Genomic DNA, 16,251 nt, shown 5'->3' on the forward strand with positions numbered 1-16,251 from the left:
CTCTTTCTCTCTGTCTCAGTACTCTGTTCTCTGTCCATCTCTTCTTCCTTTAGTTTCTCTTTGTTTTTCAGGAATTAGCAGATTTTTAGCAAAGGAACCTTTAGGTTCCCTTACTGCTGCTCATTTCCTTTTCCTGTTGCCTATTTCATTGACAGTGCTTAAATTGATCTATGTTTGGTGGATGATGCAAACTACACTCTATAGACAAATGTTCAGGTGTGGTATGGGGCTGTTTTTCAGGGGTTGGACTGTGCCCCTGACTTCAAGTGAAGGGAAATCTTAATGCTCCAGCATACCGGGACATTTCGGACAATGCTATGCTTCCAATGCAGTGGAAACAGCCCAGGAACCCCCCCCCCCCCCCCCATTCCTACACAACTGCGCTCCAGTGCAAGGTCCAGTCTTCAGTGCTGAAGAACCTGACTGACCCCCACAGAGCCCGAACACCCCCCTGGAACTGGAACGGAGACTGTGAGCCAGCCAGACCACCCCCCTTCCCAGTGCCCATCCCCACAAATACTCCACTGCATGAATGGGCAAAACCCCACAGAAATCCTCAGGAGAGCGGAAGCTGCCAAGCTGGTTGCATTCAAAATTAATGTACATTATCTCAAGTTTGTGTGAGCCTGAAAGTTTTCCCTGTGAATTCTCCAGAAGATTTGAAATCATGGCAGATGCTGCAGGTGACCCAACCTTGTCACTGCATGTCACTAAAAGTGTTTCATCAGTAGAAAATCCAGCAATAAATGGATCATGGAGCGACACACTAACAGCTCTCTGTGTTTGCTTGTGAAGGAGAGCTGGATGTCTTCTTGCACATGACAGACCTGAATCTTGAAATAACAGTTAAACACAAGTAAAAACAAAGGTTACACAAGTTTGGGATTTGTGAATTTGTGTATTCTTTTGCTTTATTTTGTTGTTTTGAACAATTTTAGATGTGTTTATTCCCTTCTGGAACACATGCTGATGCATTCTGACATACTGGGTGAGCGCTTTAGCGTTTGCCCTGGTTATTGAATGAGCAGGGAGGAAGCTGAGCAGAAAGCAATATTATTCATGTTGGTTTCATTGGTGAGACAGAATTTTCAGGTTTTTATTTAACCTTTTTTTTAACACGTTGTTAACGAGGTGATGCTTGCTTGCAGAAAAGTGCAGTCATGTTCAGTGTTCCCAGCTGCTCAGGGCACATCTGTCATGAAGCCACTGTCTGGTTAGTTATTGAATCCCCATAACCAGTTTTCTTACTTGTTTTTTCTTCTTCTTCTTTTTCTTTCTTCAGCTTTCTAGATAAGATTGACATCGTGAAACAAAGTGATTACACTCCAACAGATCAGGTGGGTGAATTGCTGCCATCACAGTTAAGCTAACTCATGCTTCATTATAGGAATTTCAAGAGCGAGTGAGTTTGTAAATGTGATCAATATCAGACATTAATAAGCAGTCTATTATTGTTTGCCACCCTTACTCAGGGATAATAGTGCACTTTGAGAATAAAATGTTAATTTTTATTTTCACTTTTATGTTGTGTTTTACCCAAGTTGCCCTCTGCAAGCCTAGAAATAGGGGCAGAAAATAAAAACTCATGTCCCAGTTTCTCATAGTTTTTCACCTGATTCAGAAAATAAGGACACAGAAGCAATTTTGTAGAGTGTAAAGCTTGCTCCAGATTTCAGTGTAACCCTACAGAATCCTGTAGTTTTTCTTTAGGGTCTTAGCAAAATTTTTGTGACAATTTCTTTTGTTTTTACACCAGGATCTGCTGCGGTGCAGAGTACTGACTTCAGGGATCTTCGAGACAAGATTCCAAGTAGACAAAGTGAATTTCCAGTGAGTACAAACATATAGAAATGGGCAGTGAAATAACTATGTATATAGCAATTTCTTACAAAACTGACTCACAGCTTCAGTATTAAACACATACCCTGGAGCAGCTGAGGGAGTCTGATGTACACTTTCTCCACATGATGGCAGTATTACACCTGTTAACACTAGTGTGTCTTGTTTGCTTTACACAGTATGTTTGATGTTGGTGGTCAACGAGACGAGCGCCGGAAATGGATTCAGTGCTTTAATGGTAACTTTTGCTTATTTGTTCTTCCTCTCACTTCCTTCAGATCTGGAGAATCATCTGATTTATCTTTGTCGCTCTCTTGTCCTCAGATGTAACAGCCATCATATTTGTTGTGGCCAGTAGCAGCTACAACATGGTGATCAGAGAGGACAATCAGACCAACCGTTTACAGGAGGCTCTCAACCTCTTCAAGAACATCTGGAACAACAGGTGAAGAGAAGCTGATACTGTGTTTCTGTCGCCTTAGAATTAAAGATAGTGGGAGATGTGCTTATCTGAAAGTGTGTTTACATGGATTCCCAGTTCCACAATGACAAGGAAGGAACAAAACTTGGTCAAAACATCATTGGTCATGTTTTGGCTTTTTGTAACTGTAGGCAAATAATGGTCATCAGTCAAGCCCAGTGTCAAGGCTTGAAAACTTTTTATGACCTGTCCTTGTTTTTCTTTTGGATGATTGCATAACCAAGTGCAGGGGCTCCCTAGCAACAAACACGGCATAACACCAATCAAGGGTAGATCACGCACTTTATTTACAAGTTCCTGTAGCGTTTAAGCAAATTAAAAGTTGCAGAACGGTGGAAAATTACCAAGCTCTTTGGTAGCACGTCTCACATCACAGCAGACAGTGGTCACTGAGTTTAATGCCTTATTTAAAATGTATTTGTCCCAGCGCTGAATCCACATCCTATTTGGGAAAACAAAACACTAATTTATTTGCAGAGAAATACTATGCTTTAATTTCCATCTGCTGATGGAGCCGTCACCCACTGGCAGCCTCTTTGTATTTATTTGACCAACCCCAGGCAGCGATTTCTTCTTGTGTCTCTCCTCATAGACACGGTTTGATGGTTCAGTGTGTGGTGCTGATTTGAGTGTTTTCATCTCTCCAGGTGGCTGCGGACCATTTCTGTCATCTTGTTCCTAAATAAACAGGACCTGCTAGCAGACAAGGTGCTGGCAGGGAAGTCCAAAATCGAGGAATACTTTCCTGAATTTGCTCGCTACACCACACCTGATGATGGTGAGCAGTTGCACTAATACTATAGCGCTTACAGTCACTTTTGATATCATGTGACCATTTGTATAGCTTAGAAAAATGTGAATGTAGCTTAGAAGACTGTCCACATTAGTGGCTGTACAAATACAACCTTCAATGTTGCCTCTTTCCTTCTTCCTTTAAAAAACAGCTTCTTTTATATTTGGATAATATTCCAATCATTGTTTTTAAAGTAGTATGACCACCCCTAACTGCCCCACACAGTCCCAGCTGGAAAGTTGTCCCTGTTTTCCCCACCGTCTGTGCCAAATATGTCCCAGCTTTTAAAAATCCCTTTTGTGTTGCTGTATACATTTCCAGAGCATGCAGAAACATCCCAAGCATACACCCAGGCATACAGTTGTATTTCTGCTTTCAGTTTTTTTTTCCTGTGAAGCTTTAAAACAGCTGTACAAATATGTGCACAAACCCTTGATTTATAATTTTTCCAAATTGCTCTATTTAGTGTCATCGATCTCAAGAGGTCGTGCTTCACGCACACCTGTGAGGTCATTCTGTTTAGAAGCACTTGATCATGATGAGCTGAAAAATGTTTTTTTTTCAACGCATTACGTAATTCCTTATCTCCAAATGTTTGCCTGCTGACTACTAAATGCCAAAGAAAAGCCAGTGTCCACCCTGGTCGTTATATGATCCACTGAAGATTGCGTTACATAATGAATTTGGCGTCATTAACCCCTCCCTCTCTCTCTGCTTCCAGCGACACCAGAGCTGGGAGAAGATCCACGTGTTACAAGGGCAAAGTACTTCATAAGAGATGAATTCCTGGTAAGTGAATAGACATAAGTAGGCAGTTGAGCTTTTTAATATGCAACATCTAAAGTGAAAGTTTGGAAAGTAGTCCCTGTTGTTGTTGCTGACAGTGAACTGATCCCATTAATAAGTATTGTCCGATGTGTCTTCTCTTCCTCTGTGCCACAGAGCTCTGTTGTTGGCCTGCTGCTGTAAATACTCACTGGATGTGTATTAATACATAGTGAAAACAGTGCCCAAAAAATACACTATTTACTCCCGTTTGACTTCTGCTAAAAAGTGCAGTGACTAGCTGTTAACGGAAATGTAGCATCTTTTAAATTGTTCTTGTCTTCAGTTGGAAGTTGGTGTTTGCTTGTAATAAATATGCATATTCAGTTTTTCCTTTATCCATCTACAGAGGATCAGCACAGCAAGCGGGGATGGGAGGCACTACTGTTACCCCCACTTCACCTGTGCTGTCGACACGGAAAACATCCGCCGTGTCTTCAACGACTGTCGAGACATCATCCAGCGGATGCACCTGCGGCAGTACGAGCTGTTGTGATGGGAGAGGAAAGGTGTTCGGCCAAAAACACATTGGACTATGAAAAACCCTGAACCCTGAGTCTCTGAACTCCCCTCTTCCACAGAAGTGTGTGAGCTCTTGTGAAGGAATGGGGGCCAAAACACACACACACACACACACATATACAGTAAACACACACACTCCCCCTGAGCCCAAAACTTCCCCAGTACAAACTCCTTACCTGCAGTAGACCGAGTTGATTTGTTGGAAGGGCTTGAGGGGATGAAACAAAGGGACTCTGATCTCCACCTTCAGCCATACTCCCAGCCCCTCCCCTCTGTGCATCCATTCACTTTACCTTTACCTTTCTAGAAACCCTTGAGTGACTCAGCCTGGATTGTATTTAATGCAGTGAGGAGGACTCGTTGAGGTTGGGATGAAAACTGAGAGAGCTACTTGCAACTTGGAAAGAGAAAGCCGTTGAATTACTGCAGATAGAGAATAAACATGTCACAAGAGATCAGCTGAACTGTGTCTATCAAAAAAAACACAAGCACTGTGCTCAGGACTTTACTCAAACCGTGTACACCAATCCTTCCTATCACTTATACACATCCACAAATCCAGCCGCACCGCAGGAACTGTTTGCACAAAGAAACGTATCACACATGCTTTTTATTGGGCTGCACAACCTGGGTGGATCCCAAATCGTACAGATCTGCCGACGAGTGGCTGGCTCGTTCAGCTGTCGGCACAGTGCTTCGAGATTAAACGGATTGAGTGACTACACAGCCAAGCCCCAAGGAGCAGCGTTATCAGAGACTAAAGGGCGCGCTTTGTGACCGGTCAGACTGCAGGAGGGGCAGCAGTTCGCAAAAACAGGACAGAGCTGACTGCCATGTGAATTTCTCTGATGGAGTCTAAACATGTTTGACAGTCTGTCGACTTCTCCACCGAACTTTTTGCCACCTGACTTTGCCTTGTTGGTAGTGGAGCAAAATGTGAGAAGGATATATTGAGTTTTAAACAAAAAAAAAAAAAAAAAGGCCAACTTTTATGGAACTTAACTAACGGAGGGCAAAAAACATCGTTCTACAGAACAGTACCATATAAGTTAAAGAGAACTCTCATCTGTCATGATTGACCCTGTTTTACTGTCTCCACAGCTGTTTTTGTCTGTGTAGACTTTTGTGCCATTGTGCCCTGTGCGCTCTTTCTTTATCCTTACACTTTCTGTCTTTGTCATTCTCTCCATCTTCTCCTTTCTCCTCCTCTCTTTCATTTTCTTTCCCCTCCTCCCAACCACCACCTTCACATCTGCACTTTTGACTTCTCCGCAGTGTTCTGTTGATTTAGGAGAAAATAATATATAACAATCCTGGAATAAATATATATATATAAATATATATATATCTATCTATATATATATAGATAGATATATAGATATAGATATAAAGATGACAATAACAAATGAGACACTAATTTTTATTTTCTGTTTTTTTTACTCGTGGTCAGACAAGCTCGTCGTACCTCCCTATCAGTCCTGCCTTTGTTGTTCCTCCATCTTTCCTTTTCTCACCTCTTTCCCCTCCAACCTTTTGCTCCTTTGTATGTCTGTCTTTACTTTACTGCTGAACTATTATTCTTGTACAGACTGTAAAATGTATTATTTTGTACAACTTTATTGAAAAAAAAAAAACTTTTAGAAGATCCCTGTGCCTTGATCACGACTGTACGTGTGTAATGAGCTAAAGTGGGTGTCATACTGCGCTGTATAGCTTGGCCAATACTCTCCTAACTCCTTGCCTCCCTCGCCACTTCCATCTCCCTCTTTCTTTATCCTTCTGTCTCTCTCTCTTTCTGTCTCTGCCCCTCTCTCTTTGGGGAAGGAGGAAGACCATTCGTAGCTTTTGTAGTTTATTTCTCTCCTCTATGCTCCCATTCTCTCTTTATGATTTAAATGTCTATTTTTGGATCCATATACCCCAAAAAGATAAATATATGAAATGTATATGGGTTTTAAAAAAGTATTTTATTAGAATCAAATGAACCTTGACAAATTGTACACTTGATAGTGTGCGTATTGCTATAACTTAAATCCTTTCAACTGAAGTTGTGTTCAGGTTTCTTTTTTTTCTTCTTTTGACATCTGCAAAGGACATTTTGAAAGGTTAAAGAGATGATAGATGCAAAACATTGCTTGTTTCTACACAAAACCTATTCTTTTGCTAAAAAAGGCCAAAAAAGACAAAAAAAGGAATTAATTTCAGTTTATCTCTGATGGAGGAGGGGAGGGGGTCCCTCCTTCCTTGCCTTGCACAGCAGAGGCGGCCTGTACAGTATTAGCATCTCTCTCATTTCAGTGCCCTAGTCTTCATTTAATGTGTACATCAAATTATGGGTCTCTACTTTCTGAACAGAAGCTCTAAGAAATAAAGGTTTTTTTTGGTGCAGATAGCACAGGTCTGTCATTACATACATAAACACACTCACAGGTAACACTCTTCCCTCTTGCTTTCTCACACAAGCTGCATTTTGCAATCTTATCCCTAAATTTTCAACAGTCGGCAGTGTGTCTGTAAATCCACACTAGAGGAAGTGGAGTTTCCTGTTCGTTTACCAGTCATTTCCTCTTCAGATACCATGAAGATTGTAAAGTTTCTGACAGGGCGCCCTCTGGTTTTGAAGTTCAACAATTTCCAAAATTTAGGTTGAAAGTTAAATGGCTCCCCATAAAAGTGTAACAGATGTGCCCTTTATCCTACAGTCGGCTCCTGAAGGTAAAAAAATGTCTTGAGTGGACAAGTTCTGAATATTCAACTCCTGACATGACTGCATCACCGCAATAAGAATTTAAACCTTTTTGTTTGTGAATAATTTGGCAGTTATTCTCTCCAGACCACCAAATAAAGCCAACAAAAAAAAGACTTGTACACTAGGGGCCATACACAAGTCTACTCTCCAGTTTTCTCCAAAAAAAATCTTGTACTGTGTATTTATGAACACAACATTAATCTATTAAGTAAATAAAGGTGAACTGTGACCTGCATGCAAGGTAGAGACATGGCATGCTAACCAATTGGATGTGACATCCAAATGTGCATTTAGTATAAATAAGTGTAAACTTTAGCCGGTTATTTACTGCTGTTGTAATGCTCCATTCAGTTGTAGCCAGAAATAGACTGCATGTGTATGGACAGCATGGCTGATCTTCTGTTTGTGTCAGCAGTGAAGATGTGCTGTAACTGTGAAGTTAAACAAATAGTTCTAAGTCTAATAAGGCAGTGAAAAAGTGATTTAAAAAAAGTAAATTGCTGGTCTATAAGAAATATAAATATGGTTTTAAGTTCTTCCAGGCACTTTCTCTGGATTTCAGTGTGGGATGTTGTGCCTGGAAATGACACTAAGTGCTGTGTTCTTCAGAAAAGGGGAAAACATTAAGTAATTCTGGGAATTGTGGAAGTAATTGTCATAACTCCTCAGTTCTTAACAGTGGAAGACCATTCAAAACAACTCCTTTGGAGACTTCTGACTCAGTTCTTTGATGATTCCTGTGAGACTCTGGTATTGTTAGCCCGTCTCTTAGATCTACAGAGGATGAATGTTTGATCACTCATACACTTGGACTATTTTATGGAGGTAGCGAGAGCCAGCTGGAGCACACCACATGAGCTGAGCTTTGCTCTGAAGAGAGTCAACCTGAAAGAAATTTGGCGCTGAAACCACTGGTGTGTGAATCATGATATGTAGCTCCAGCGTGTCTGTGTTGAACCCTGTTCAAAGATGAATGTTTAATCAGCTAAATCTCATTACTTTCATTTGCTGCAATGATGATGAGTTGCTTTTTAAAAATAATTAACTTCAATATCAAACATGAACATAAACAAAACGGGTGCATAAAATATGATTAAAACCTTTTGCAAAGTATTTTTTCGTAGGCTACTTCCAATAATTTAGACTAACTTTTGTTAGCGACCTTCTTTTTGGTTTCTGGTCACGACTTTTGCGATATATTACGGGGACTATTATGAGCTTTTTTATAACACTTTACGGTCCTCGTTCATGGTCATTTTAATCATGTAATTTTTTTTTAAAAAAAGTCTATTATATAAGTTTCTTAGTGGTAGTTTGTGGACATTTAAGATGTGTACATTTCTTTTTGTAACGGTCAAGAAACCACCTGACATCCCACACCGGCCCCGCCCCTCGCATGACGTCTCCCTTCTCCTTCCTTTCCGTCTCTCCCTCGGCTGCTAGCACAGAGTTAGCACGAGCAAGTTAGCTTCCAGCAGCTGTCGGTGGCAGTCAGTCAGCCAACCAGTCAGTCCGAGTGGTGGTGCATTTGTAATCACCATCTTCCTCCTCCTTCCCTCCCATAGCAAAGCCGTGGACGGCCCGGTTGTTACTTTGGGAGCCATCTGCTTCATCTCTCCGGGCCACCTACGGTAAAGTATTGTTGTCCTCGTCGTCACGACAGGAAGACGCCCTGGGACATGGCCAGACCAGAACAAGTCCTGGTGCTAGAGCCACAACACGAACTGAAATTCAGAGGTAATGCTGAGGCAGAGGGCAGGGCCCGTGGGCTAGGTAACTAACCCAGAAGCCGTCAAAGATATCCACTGTATCGATTTCAGTTAACGTCCGCTCGTGTGTCTTGTTTTGTTGTTGTCGCTCTTATTAAAATAAACGGACACAGCTTACTGTAGTCTACCTTCTACGACAGCAGTGGCGATGACAGGTGAAACGACACTGTGCGACGATGCTACCCAGCTAGCTAGGTAGCATTCAGCTAACCTAGCTAGCAAGGCAGACTGCTAGCTGTCATTGCAGCGTCAGGGCAGGCCCGCCATCCCATTTCTCTAATGTTGATTCACTAATTTGCTCCACATGCTTTGTCTTTTATCCTTTGACAGCACGTGAAGCTCAGATGTGGTCTAATACCGTTGCCTGACATACCACCTTCCTGTCGATGTTGTTGCTAACAACCGGTTGCCAATAATTGATTCTAGCATTTTCTGCGACATTTGTGTCATTGCCTAACGTTAGCCTCGTTACCAAGCTTATTTCACTCTATTATAAGCTAGCAGGCTTTGATTGAGGGCTTTACCATGTACCTTCACCGTGTAACCTGAATTCCTTTCCAGCTTTTCTATATTCAGGCATGATGATTGCGAAAATGCAGGCTGAGCTGGTGTTCCAGGGATAAAAGCTATATTCTAGGATAATTGGCTTTGGATGTGATATTACTTTTGAAATGGGTCAAGTGATGGCCTAAGGTGATGGGATCAGTCAGTAGTGGGTTGTTCACTGATTGATTTTTGCAGAGCTTTGAAAGCAAAGATAGCCCAGGAGAAGATGCATACGCCCACTCAGTTACTGATGCAGAGTGTATCTGATTAGAGCAGAAAGCACAGTGAAGTTGTTTGTCCAGCACACATTTCTGAAATGAAGGTCCCCTTGTCAAAAAAGGTTGAACACTTCAGTGTGGATTCATTAAATGTGGTCGGATGCTCCTGTGAGGGCCACTGTCAAGGTGATCCATGTGCCACACAAGCAACAAGAAAACATTAGGTCTTGTTTGTCACAAAGATGCCCATCTGATAAGTTTTCTATGGCATCCAGTTTTTGTCTGAGGGAGGGGCATGAACAGTCGAGAACCGCTTGTGCACTATACAGTCCTAACTGCTGTTTTATTGTCTAATGTGCAATGAATATGTTAGGCTCTGTTGAGTACCTCACAAACACTACTCACATACTCATCCTCTCACATGCAAAACATATATCAACTTCATTAAGCAAGTCCAAGCCCACGCAGTTTTGATTCTTAACCAGGATTTTAAGACACGCACACACAGACAAATACTTATATACACATTTACACCCTTGAGTTACTGTGTTGTTTCTCTGTGTCCTCCTCAGGTCCGTTTACAGATGTTGTCACGGCCACTCTGAAGCTCACCAACCCCACAGATAGAAATGTGTGTTTCAAAGTCAAGACAACTGCACCTCGCAGATACTGTGTGCGCCCGAACAGTGGCATCATTGATGCTGGAACCTCCATCAATGTCTCTGGTTTGTAAAAATGTTTGCATCCTCTGTCAAAAAAGGTGAAAACCCTGATGAAAGGTCAAACCCATTATGTGGTTTTCACATGTTATTCAGAGAGCAATGTGATACTGATACAATCAGGTATTTGTATTTTTGCCTTGATTTCGTCATAATGTGATGATCTGTAGTTGCTTTCAGACATGATGTCTGAATTAGGGCTAGGTGTTTGGTATCTGAGAAAAAATCACTACAACTCTGGATCTAATGGCTGAGCAGGAGGAGGCATTTATTGATAATTTCACCCAACAGCAACACTAAACTAAATACAGAAAATTGTATCATTTTACTTTAATGCACGCTATTCTGAGAAGACACTGTTAAAGTAATAGCATGATGATCAGAATCCTAGATGAAATCTAGTCTTATATGATTAAATTGGTATACTTCCAGAAATAGAATTATAACTGTTCCAGCCAGCATGTATTGTGTTTCAGCACCAAAATAAATCTCCTAAACTCAGTCCTATCAGTCTTCATACTGATACAGCAGTTGGCCATGTGAGGTTAGAAATATTAGGATATAGCTGCCTCAATAATTAGAAAATACCTACTCAGTGCTGTCTTGTTCCAAATAAAAGAAGAACTCGGACTGATCAAAATATAGTTGGATTGTTGAGTTGAAAGAATATCATTAAAAGAAAAAAGTAACTACATATCACGATATAGAATTGGTATTTATTTTGAAACTACAATAATGTCTCTTGGTCATTGTTATTGCTATAATTTTCCCACACAGCCCATTTCCTAAAAACTCTAAAAGACAGTTTCAGCAACATGAGTTTACAACCATGCTTCTACATATTGTTTTTATTGTCTAATCAGAATCAATATACTCTTCAGTTACTAATAAAATGATTGTCAGGCAAAATAATGAACATCTCATTACAAGTAATCAGTTCATGAGGAACAAGCAGGCTCCAGTTTAATCCACACCATAAACTTGACTGAAGTCTTTTCATTTGCAGGTTGTGTAATAGTTGTTATGGGCCAATACAGGAAGTGAGCCTTTTCCTAAGGTTGTGGCTCACAGTTCTGTTGTTTTTTTGTCCACAGTTATGCTACAGCCATTTGACTATGACCCCAATGAAAAGAGTAAACACAAATTCATGGTGCAGTCCATGCTGGCTCCATACGACATGACTGACATGGAAGGAGTTGTGAGTATCAGTGGTTTTCACTACATGATTTTTGAATTCACAATATTGATATTAGTGTGCTGTCTAAAGAAAATTGTTGAGTGTTTTTTTTTTTTTGGGACAATGAATTACCCTTAAATACAAGTTTAGGGGAGAGAGAGAGAGAGTCTGTAACCATGACTGTGCAACAGCATAAAAGAGAACAGTCACACTAACTGAATAACAAAAAGGCAACCCAATGTGATAAACAAAAGCCACACAAAAGACCAAACATCCACGCTGAATTATATACAAGCTATTATCATATTATTATGATGTCAGTGTATAATTTTTAATTATTACTGTTTTCAGCAATATTGGTATACCAGGACATGTTATACACCTGTGTATGTGTGTGTTGGTATTGAGCTCAAAGCCGTACATTTTATATACTTGTCCCAAAGCCTGAAACAGCTCTTTAGAAGATCTCTTCTGTAGTGTGTTTCCTTTGAAGTAATGACTTAGAATTACATGAAAGATAAACTAGACTAATTTAACAAGGAATCCCTGTATGAATTTTCACTGTTTTCTTCCTACCTCTCTTTTCTTTTCCTCCAATGCTCTTGTCTGCAGTGGAAGGAAGCAAAACCTGAAGAACTGATGGATTCAAAGTTGAGATGTGCATTTGAGATGCCTTTAGAAAATGACAAAACTGTAAGTACAGCTCTTTGGTTAATGGGCACTGTTTTGTGCTACTCTCTGTGTTCAGTCAGTTAAGTGTCAGGTGTAGATGCACAAAAGTCCCATTTTCTCACATTGCCATCAGATCCTAAAACTTTGCACCAAGTACCTCACAGATTTGACCACCCGCAGACCTGTAATAATCATATTATGTCTTCAGGAATAAAATCACATTCAAACATCACATTGCATGTTTTTAAGGAATATTTTTTTTCTTTTATCTCAATATTTGCTCAGTCCCTGTCAGCAGCACATCACGGAATCACCCATTACATGCTTATATTTATGATTTATTTGTTTGTACTATCATCTCACTCCTTTTCATGTCTTTGCATGTTTCTTCATCCCCCTCCCTCCTCTCTCTCTCTGCTCACCACGTCATCCTCCCCCACCCTCACTTTCTCTCCACAGCATGAGAGTGAAAGCAACAAAACTGTGTCTTCCTCTACCTCCTCTCTTAAGAATGAGCTCTCCACGCTGCCCAAGTCGAGCAGCGCCTCTCTGGATGACGGAGAGGTGAAGAAGATCATGGAGGAGTGCAAGCGGCTGCAGATGGAGGTGCAGAGGCTACGGGAAGAAAACAAACAGATCAGGGTGAGAGTCATAAAATGAAAAAAGAACAATCTGTTTGCATTTTCTTCTCAGCCTTGTATTTTCTACTCAAGCACTTCTTCGTCAGACACAGGGAGTGAAAAATAGTTTGAAGAGTTTCATTCATTTTGAATGTGGCTGCTGAAGTACAGAAAAAATGTGACATCGTCTGAAATAAAATGACTGGGTAAATGATTTTGAGAATAATCTGTGTTTTATTTAAATAAAGGCCAACATAAAACTAGAGGCAAACATGCATTTTGTAGCCTTAGACTTTTGTTGATGTTATTTTCAAATTAAATTAGTTAGTTGTTAGTTGTTAACAGCTGCACATACCAGGTGACGTTATGTAAATTTATAAAAGTCAGAGTCTGTGGGGGTTATTTTTCTGATATCATTGATGCTTCTAAGTGCCAGGAATAATATTACAGCTTTTAACTATAAATGAATAACCCTCTCTGGCATCTGGCAGAACTTTCCTCCAAACGCCTCTCTCTTATGCACTAAACAATGGCACCAGCTGCTGGCAGGAGTAGCTCGAAGTTACCAATGTCATCACATCATGTGTAAACTTGCTTATTTGTGTGCTACAGTTTTTGAGGGGGCAAATTTCACTGAAACAAATATCGCTGGAAAAAAAATGAGTTGTCTGTTTATAATAAGCAGAAGGCACTCATCCTGGTGTACTGCTCCTCACTATTTGGTTTCATTCATACACTTGTCAGATGAATATTGTGAAGTCAGACACCAGTTTTGTATATTGATTTGTGCTGCTTCATCAGAAATAAGATCCATTGTTGTTGCTGCCTGTGTAAGGAGAATAAAGACAGCAAATAATTTCACTCATGTATTTTTGTGCGGCACTCATTACTTGATCAACACACACACAGATACCAGTATATCTGTCATAAACTAAAATGTGTGTGCTGAGCTGTTTTTTTCACAGCTTTCTTTTAATTGCAGGAGGACGACGGACTGCGGAAGAGAAAGGTGACCTCAGTGGCCGCTTCTCACTCTTCTTCTATGGCAACCTCATCCATGAGGGACGAGGGCCTAAGCACCCGCATCTTGGCGCTCTGCGTGCTCTTCTTTGTCATTGGAGTCATCATTGGCAAGCTGGCCCTGTAGAGACACAGACAGACAGAGCACAGTGACAGACGGATGGACGGATGGCTTGCTCGGGAGGACACGTGTCCATGTTGGCAAAGGGGATATCTTCTGGGTTTATGTTGATTTCTTTCTTTGTTGTTTTTCTTTTTTTTTTTTTTTTTTTTAAAAAAACCTTTAAGGCAATACAGTGATGGTTTATCTGGATGGAAGATAATTTAATGTGTTGAAATGAAAACGAAATAAGCAGATCCCAAGCTAAACCATGAGTGCGAGCGTTTTTGTCACAGGTTCTTGCCTCTTGTTTTTTTTTGTTTGTGAAATAATCACCACCTCTGATCTGTTCTTTCCGTCCATCCATTCTTCCTAAATGATCTTCCGCAACTTCACAGGTATCAGTTAATGGTGTGTGGAAGTGGCTTCACTCTGGATGAATGTCTGAAGTCTTTATTGATTCTTAATTCTTGAAATTTCCTTAGTCACATTGTCTATAAAAAAGATTCACACACTCCTCTTCTGATAAATCTCTCTTCCACCTATTGCTGTTAGTCTGCTCAAAGAGGTGATTTAAGTGATCAGTGAAAGATGTATTTCTAGACTCAAACTCAGTGTGTTGTCTTCTAAACAGTATTTGGTTTAAAAAGAAATATGATCCAGTAGAAGCTGTGTGTGTGTGTGTCTGTCTGCCTGTTTTCATGATTTTGACCTCCTGCAGGAGGGCTGATGTGACTGCGTCTGGATGTTCTCATGTGGAGGAGACCACAAATGGTGAACTCACAGGCTGTTTTAGAACGAAGGAAGAGGGGTGGCTTAAAACACAACTGTCATCAGTACAGATTTCCTGTTCGCGACAGAAAACGGAGGGTGTTTGTTGTAAATCCAACTTAATCTTTTGATCAGTTCAGCTGCTGGCCAGACCAAGGAATCAGTAGAAATTCTGCAAATCTGATTTTTGCCCTTTTGTTAAGTAATAGCTTTGTAAAATCAATATCATGATAAAGAATCTGAGCAGCAAAGTGATCTACTTCAGTAATGATGCTTTAATTTAGGTCAAGACATCCAATTTCCCAGTTGACATTTTAATTTCCTTCCCTTAATCATTTCCTCACGTTGAGAGACAAAAAAGACAAAAAAAAAAAAAATTCCCTTTCAAGCAGTGAACTTATCGTACAAAACCAACTCGGACATTTTCGATGTATAACATACCGTACTACGTACAGTAGTTTTGGCCACCTTGTTTCATTTTGCCCATGGAGTATTGTATTTGCGTCCTCTAGTGTATAATAACAGATGTTTGCTTTTTTTCATCTATTATCATGTAGCCACAATGCTTCTGTTTATAATATTCAACTACACTATATTCGAGTGTCCACTCTGCAGTCTGCATGAAGTGATCTGGATTTATTATGGTTATTATTATTATTTTGAGTGTTGAAGTTATATTAGCAAAACAAACAAAAAAAACTTTCGTCTTTTGCAAAAGGGACCATGAACAGTCTGGTTTATCGGTTTGTGTGTGTTTGCTTCATTTCTATTAATTTTTTCTTTTGTTTCTTGTTGGGCTCTGGTGGTTGTGAGACAACTGAGACAACATAGCTGTATTATCTCAACTATCACATGATCATCAGAGCAGGTTGTTTAAAAAAAGATCTGTAATTTTTGTTGCCTGAGGGAGCTCAGGGAGTGGAGAAGTGGAAATGTGGGTGGCTGGGAGGAGGACTGACCTGTGAATACACACTACATTAAAGAAATAAAAAAAGGCATCAGTGCTTCAGACCACACAAGCAAAGATAAAGTCACACAACAATGTAATCACACAGTAATTGGATACTCTTTTGTATGTACATAAAAATAAAAATACTTAAAAAGATAACTGGCAAAGTTATTAACATACTGTAGTAAAGGAAGAAAATAATTGAACAACCACCATGGATCATGTAGCATCATAACGAATTAAAATACATAAACCCCCAAATGTCTCCTTTTGTGAAAAGTTTACCATGTTTTTCTCATTTAGTTTAGATGTCAGTCTTTGAAGAGAGATTGTAAGGTGTGTGTGTGTCGCTGCAGAAACACTTTGACTTGAGTTTTAATTGGAGCTCTCCACTGATTTAACTTAATAGGTCTTCACAAAGAGTTCTACTTGGTGTGTGAAAACAGTTAATATGTCTGCTGTAGCTCTGGAGGGAGCTTAT

General features: G+C 40.2%; 2 protein-coding genes across 3 annotated transcripts in view; both read left to right on the forward strand.

The window, feature by feature from the left end:
- Nucleotides 1-6,852, forward strand: part of gnas (GNAS complex locus) — a 28,463-nt gene extending 21,611 nt beyond the window's left edge. The window contains exons 6-12 of the mRNA XM_046396561.1: nucleotides 1,283-1,337; nucleotides 1,757-1,830; nucleotides 2,019-2,077; nucleotides 2,164-2,284; nucleotides 2,968-3,098; nucleotides 3,835-3,902; nucleotides 4,288-6,852. Of these exons, the coding sequence (XP_046252517.1) occupies nucleotides 1,283-1,337; nucleotides 1,757-1,830; nucleotides 2,019-2,077; nucleotides 2,164-2,284; nucleotides 2,968-3,098; nucleotides 3,835-3,902; nucleotides 4,288-4,434 (655 nt within the window). The 3' untranslated portion in view covers nucleotides 4,435-6,852. The remainder of the gene's footprint in view (nucleotides 1-1,282; nucleotides 1,338-1,756; nucleotides 1,831-2,018; nucleotides 2,078-2,163; nucleotides 2,285-2,967; nucleotides 3,099-3,834; nucleotides 3,903-4,287) is intronic.
- A 1,798-nt stretch (nucleotides 6,853-8,650) lies between these two features.
- LOC124063421 (vesicle-associated membrane protein-associated protein B/C-like) lies at nucleotides 8,651-15,926 on the forward strand. 2 transcript variants are annotated; one of them, XM_046397077.1, is made up of 6 exons: nucleotides 8,651-8,946; nucleotides 10,315-10,467; nucleotides 11,556-11,659; nucleotides 12,251-12,331; nucleotides 12,821-12,952; nucleotides 13,913-15,926. In XM_046397077.1, the coding sequence occupies exons 1-6, from the start codon at nucleotides 8,889-8,891 to the stop codon at nucleotides 14,075-14,077; spliced, it is 693 nt and encodes a 230-aa protein (XP_046253033.1). In that variant the 5' UTR covers nucleotides 8,651-8,888; the 3' UTR covers nucleotides 14,078-15,926. The 2 variants fall into 2 exon arrangements, with proteins under 2 accessions (XP_046253033.1, XP_046253032.1); XM_046397076.1 differs by having other exon boundaries at nucleotides 8,654-8,946; nucleotides 12,770-12,952.
- The last annotated feature ends 325 nt before the right edge of the window (nucleotides 15,927-16,251 follow it).

The sequence above is a fragment of the Scatophagus argus genome, chromosome 8, assembly GCF_020382885.2.
Source record: "Scatophagus argus isolate fScaArg1 chromosome 8, fScaArg1.pri, whole genome shotgun sequence".
Classification (NCBI taxonomy): Eukaryota; Metazoa; Chordata; class Actinopteri; family Scatophagidae; genus Scatophagus; species Scatophagus argus.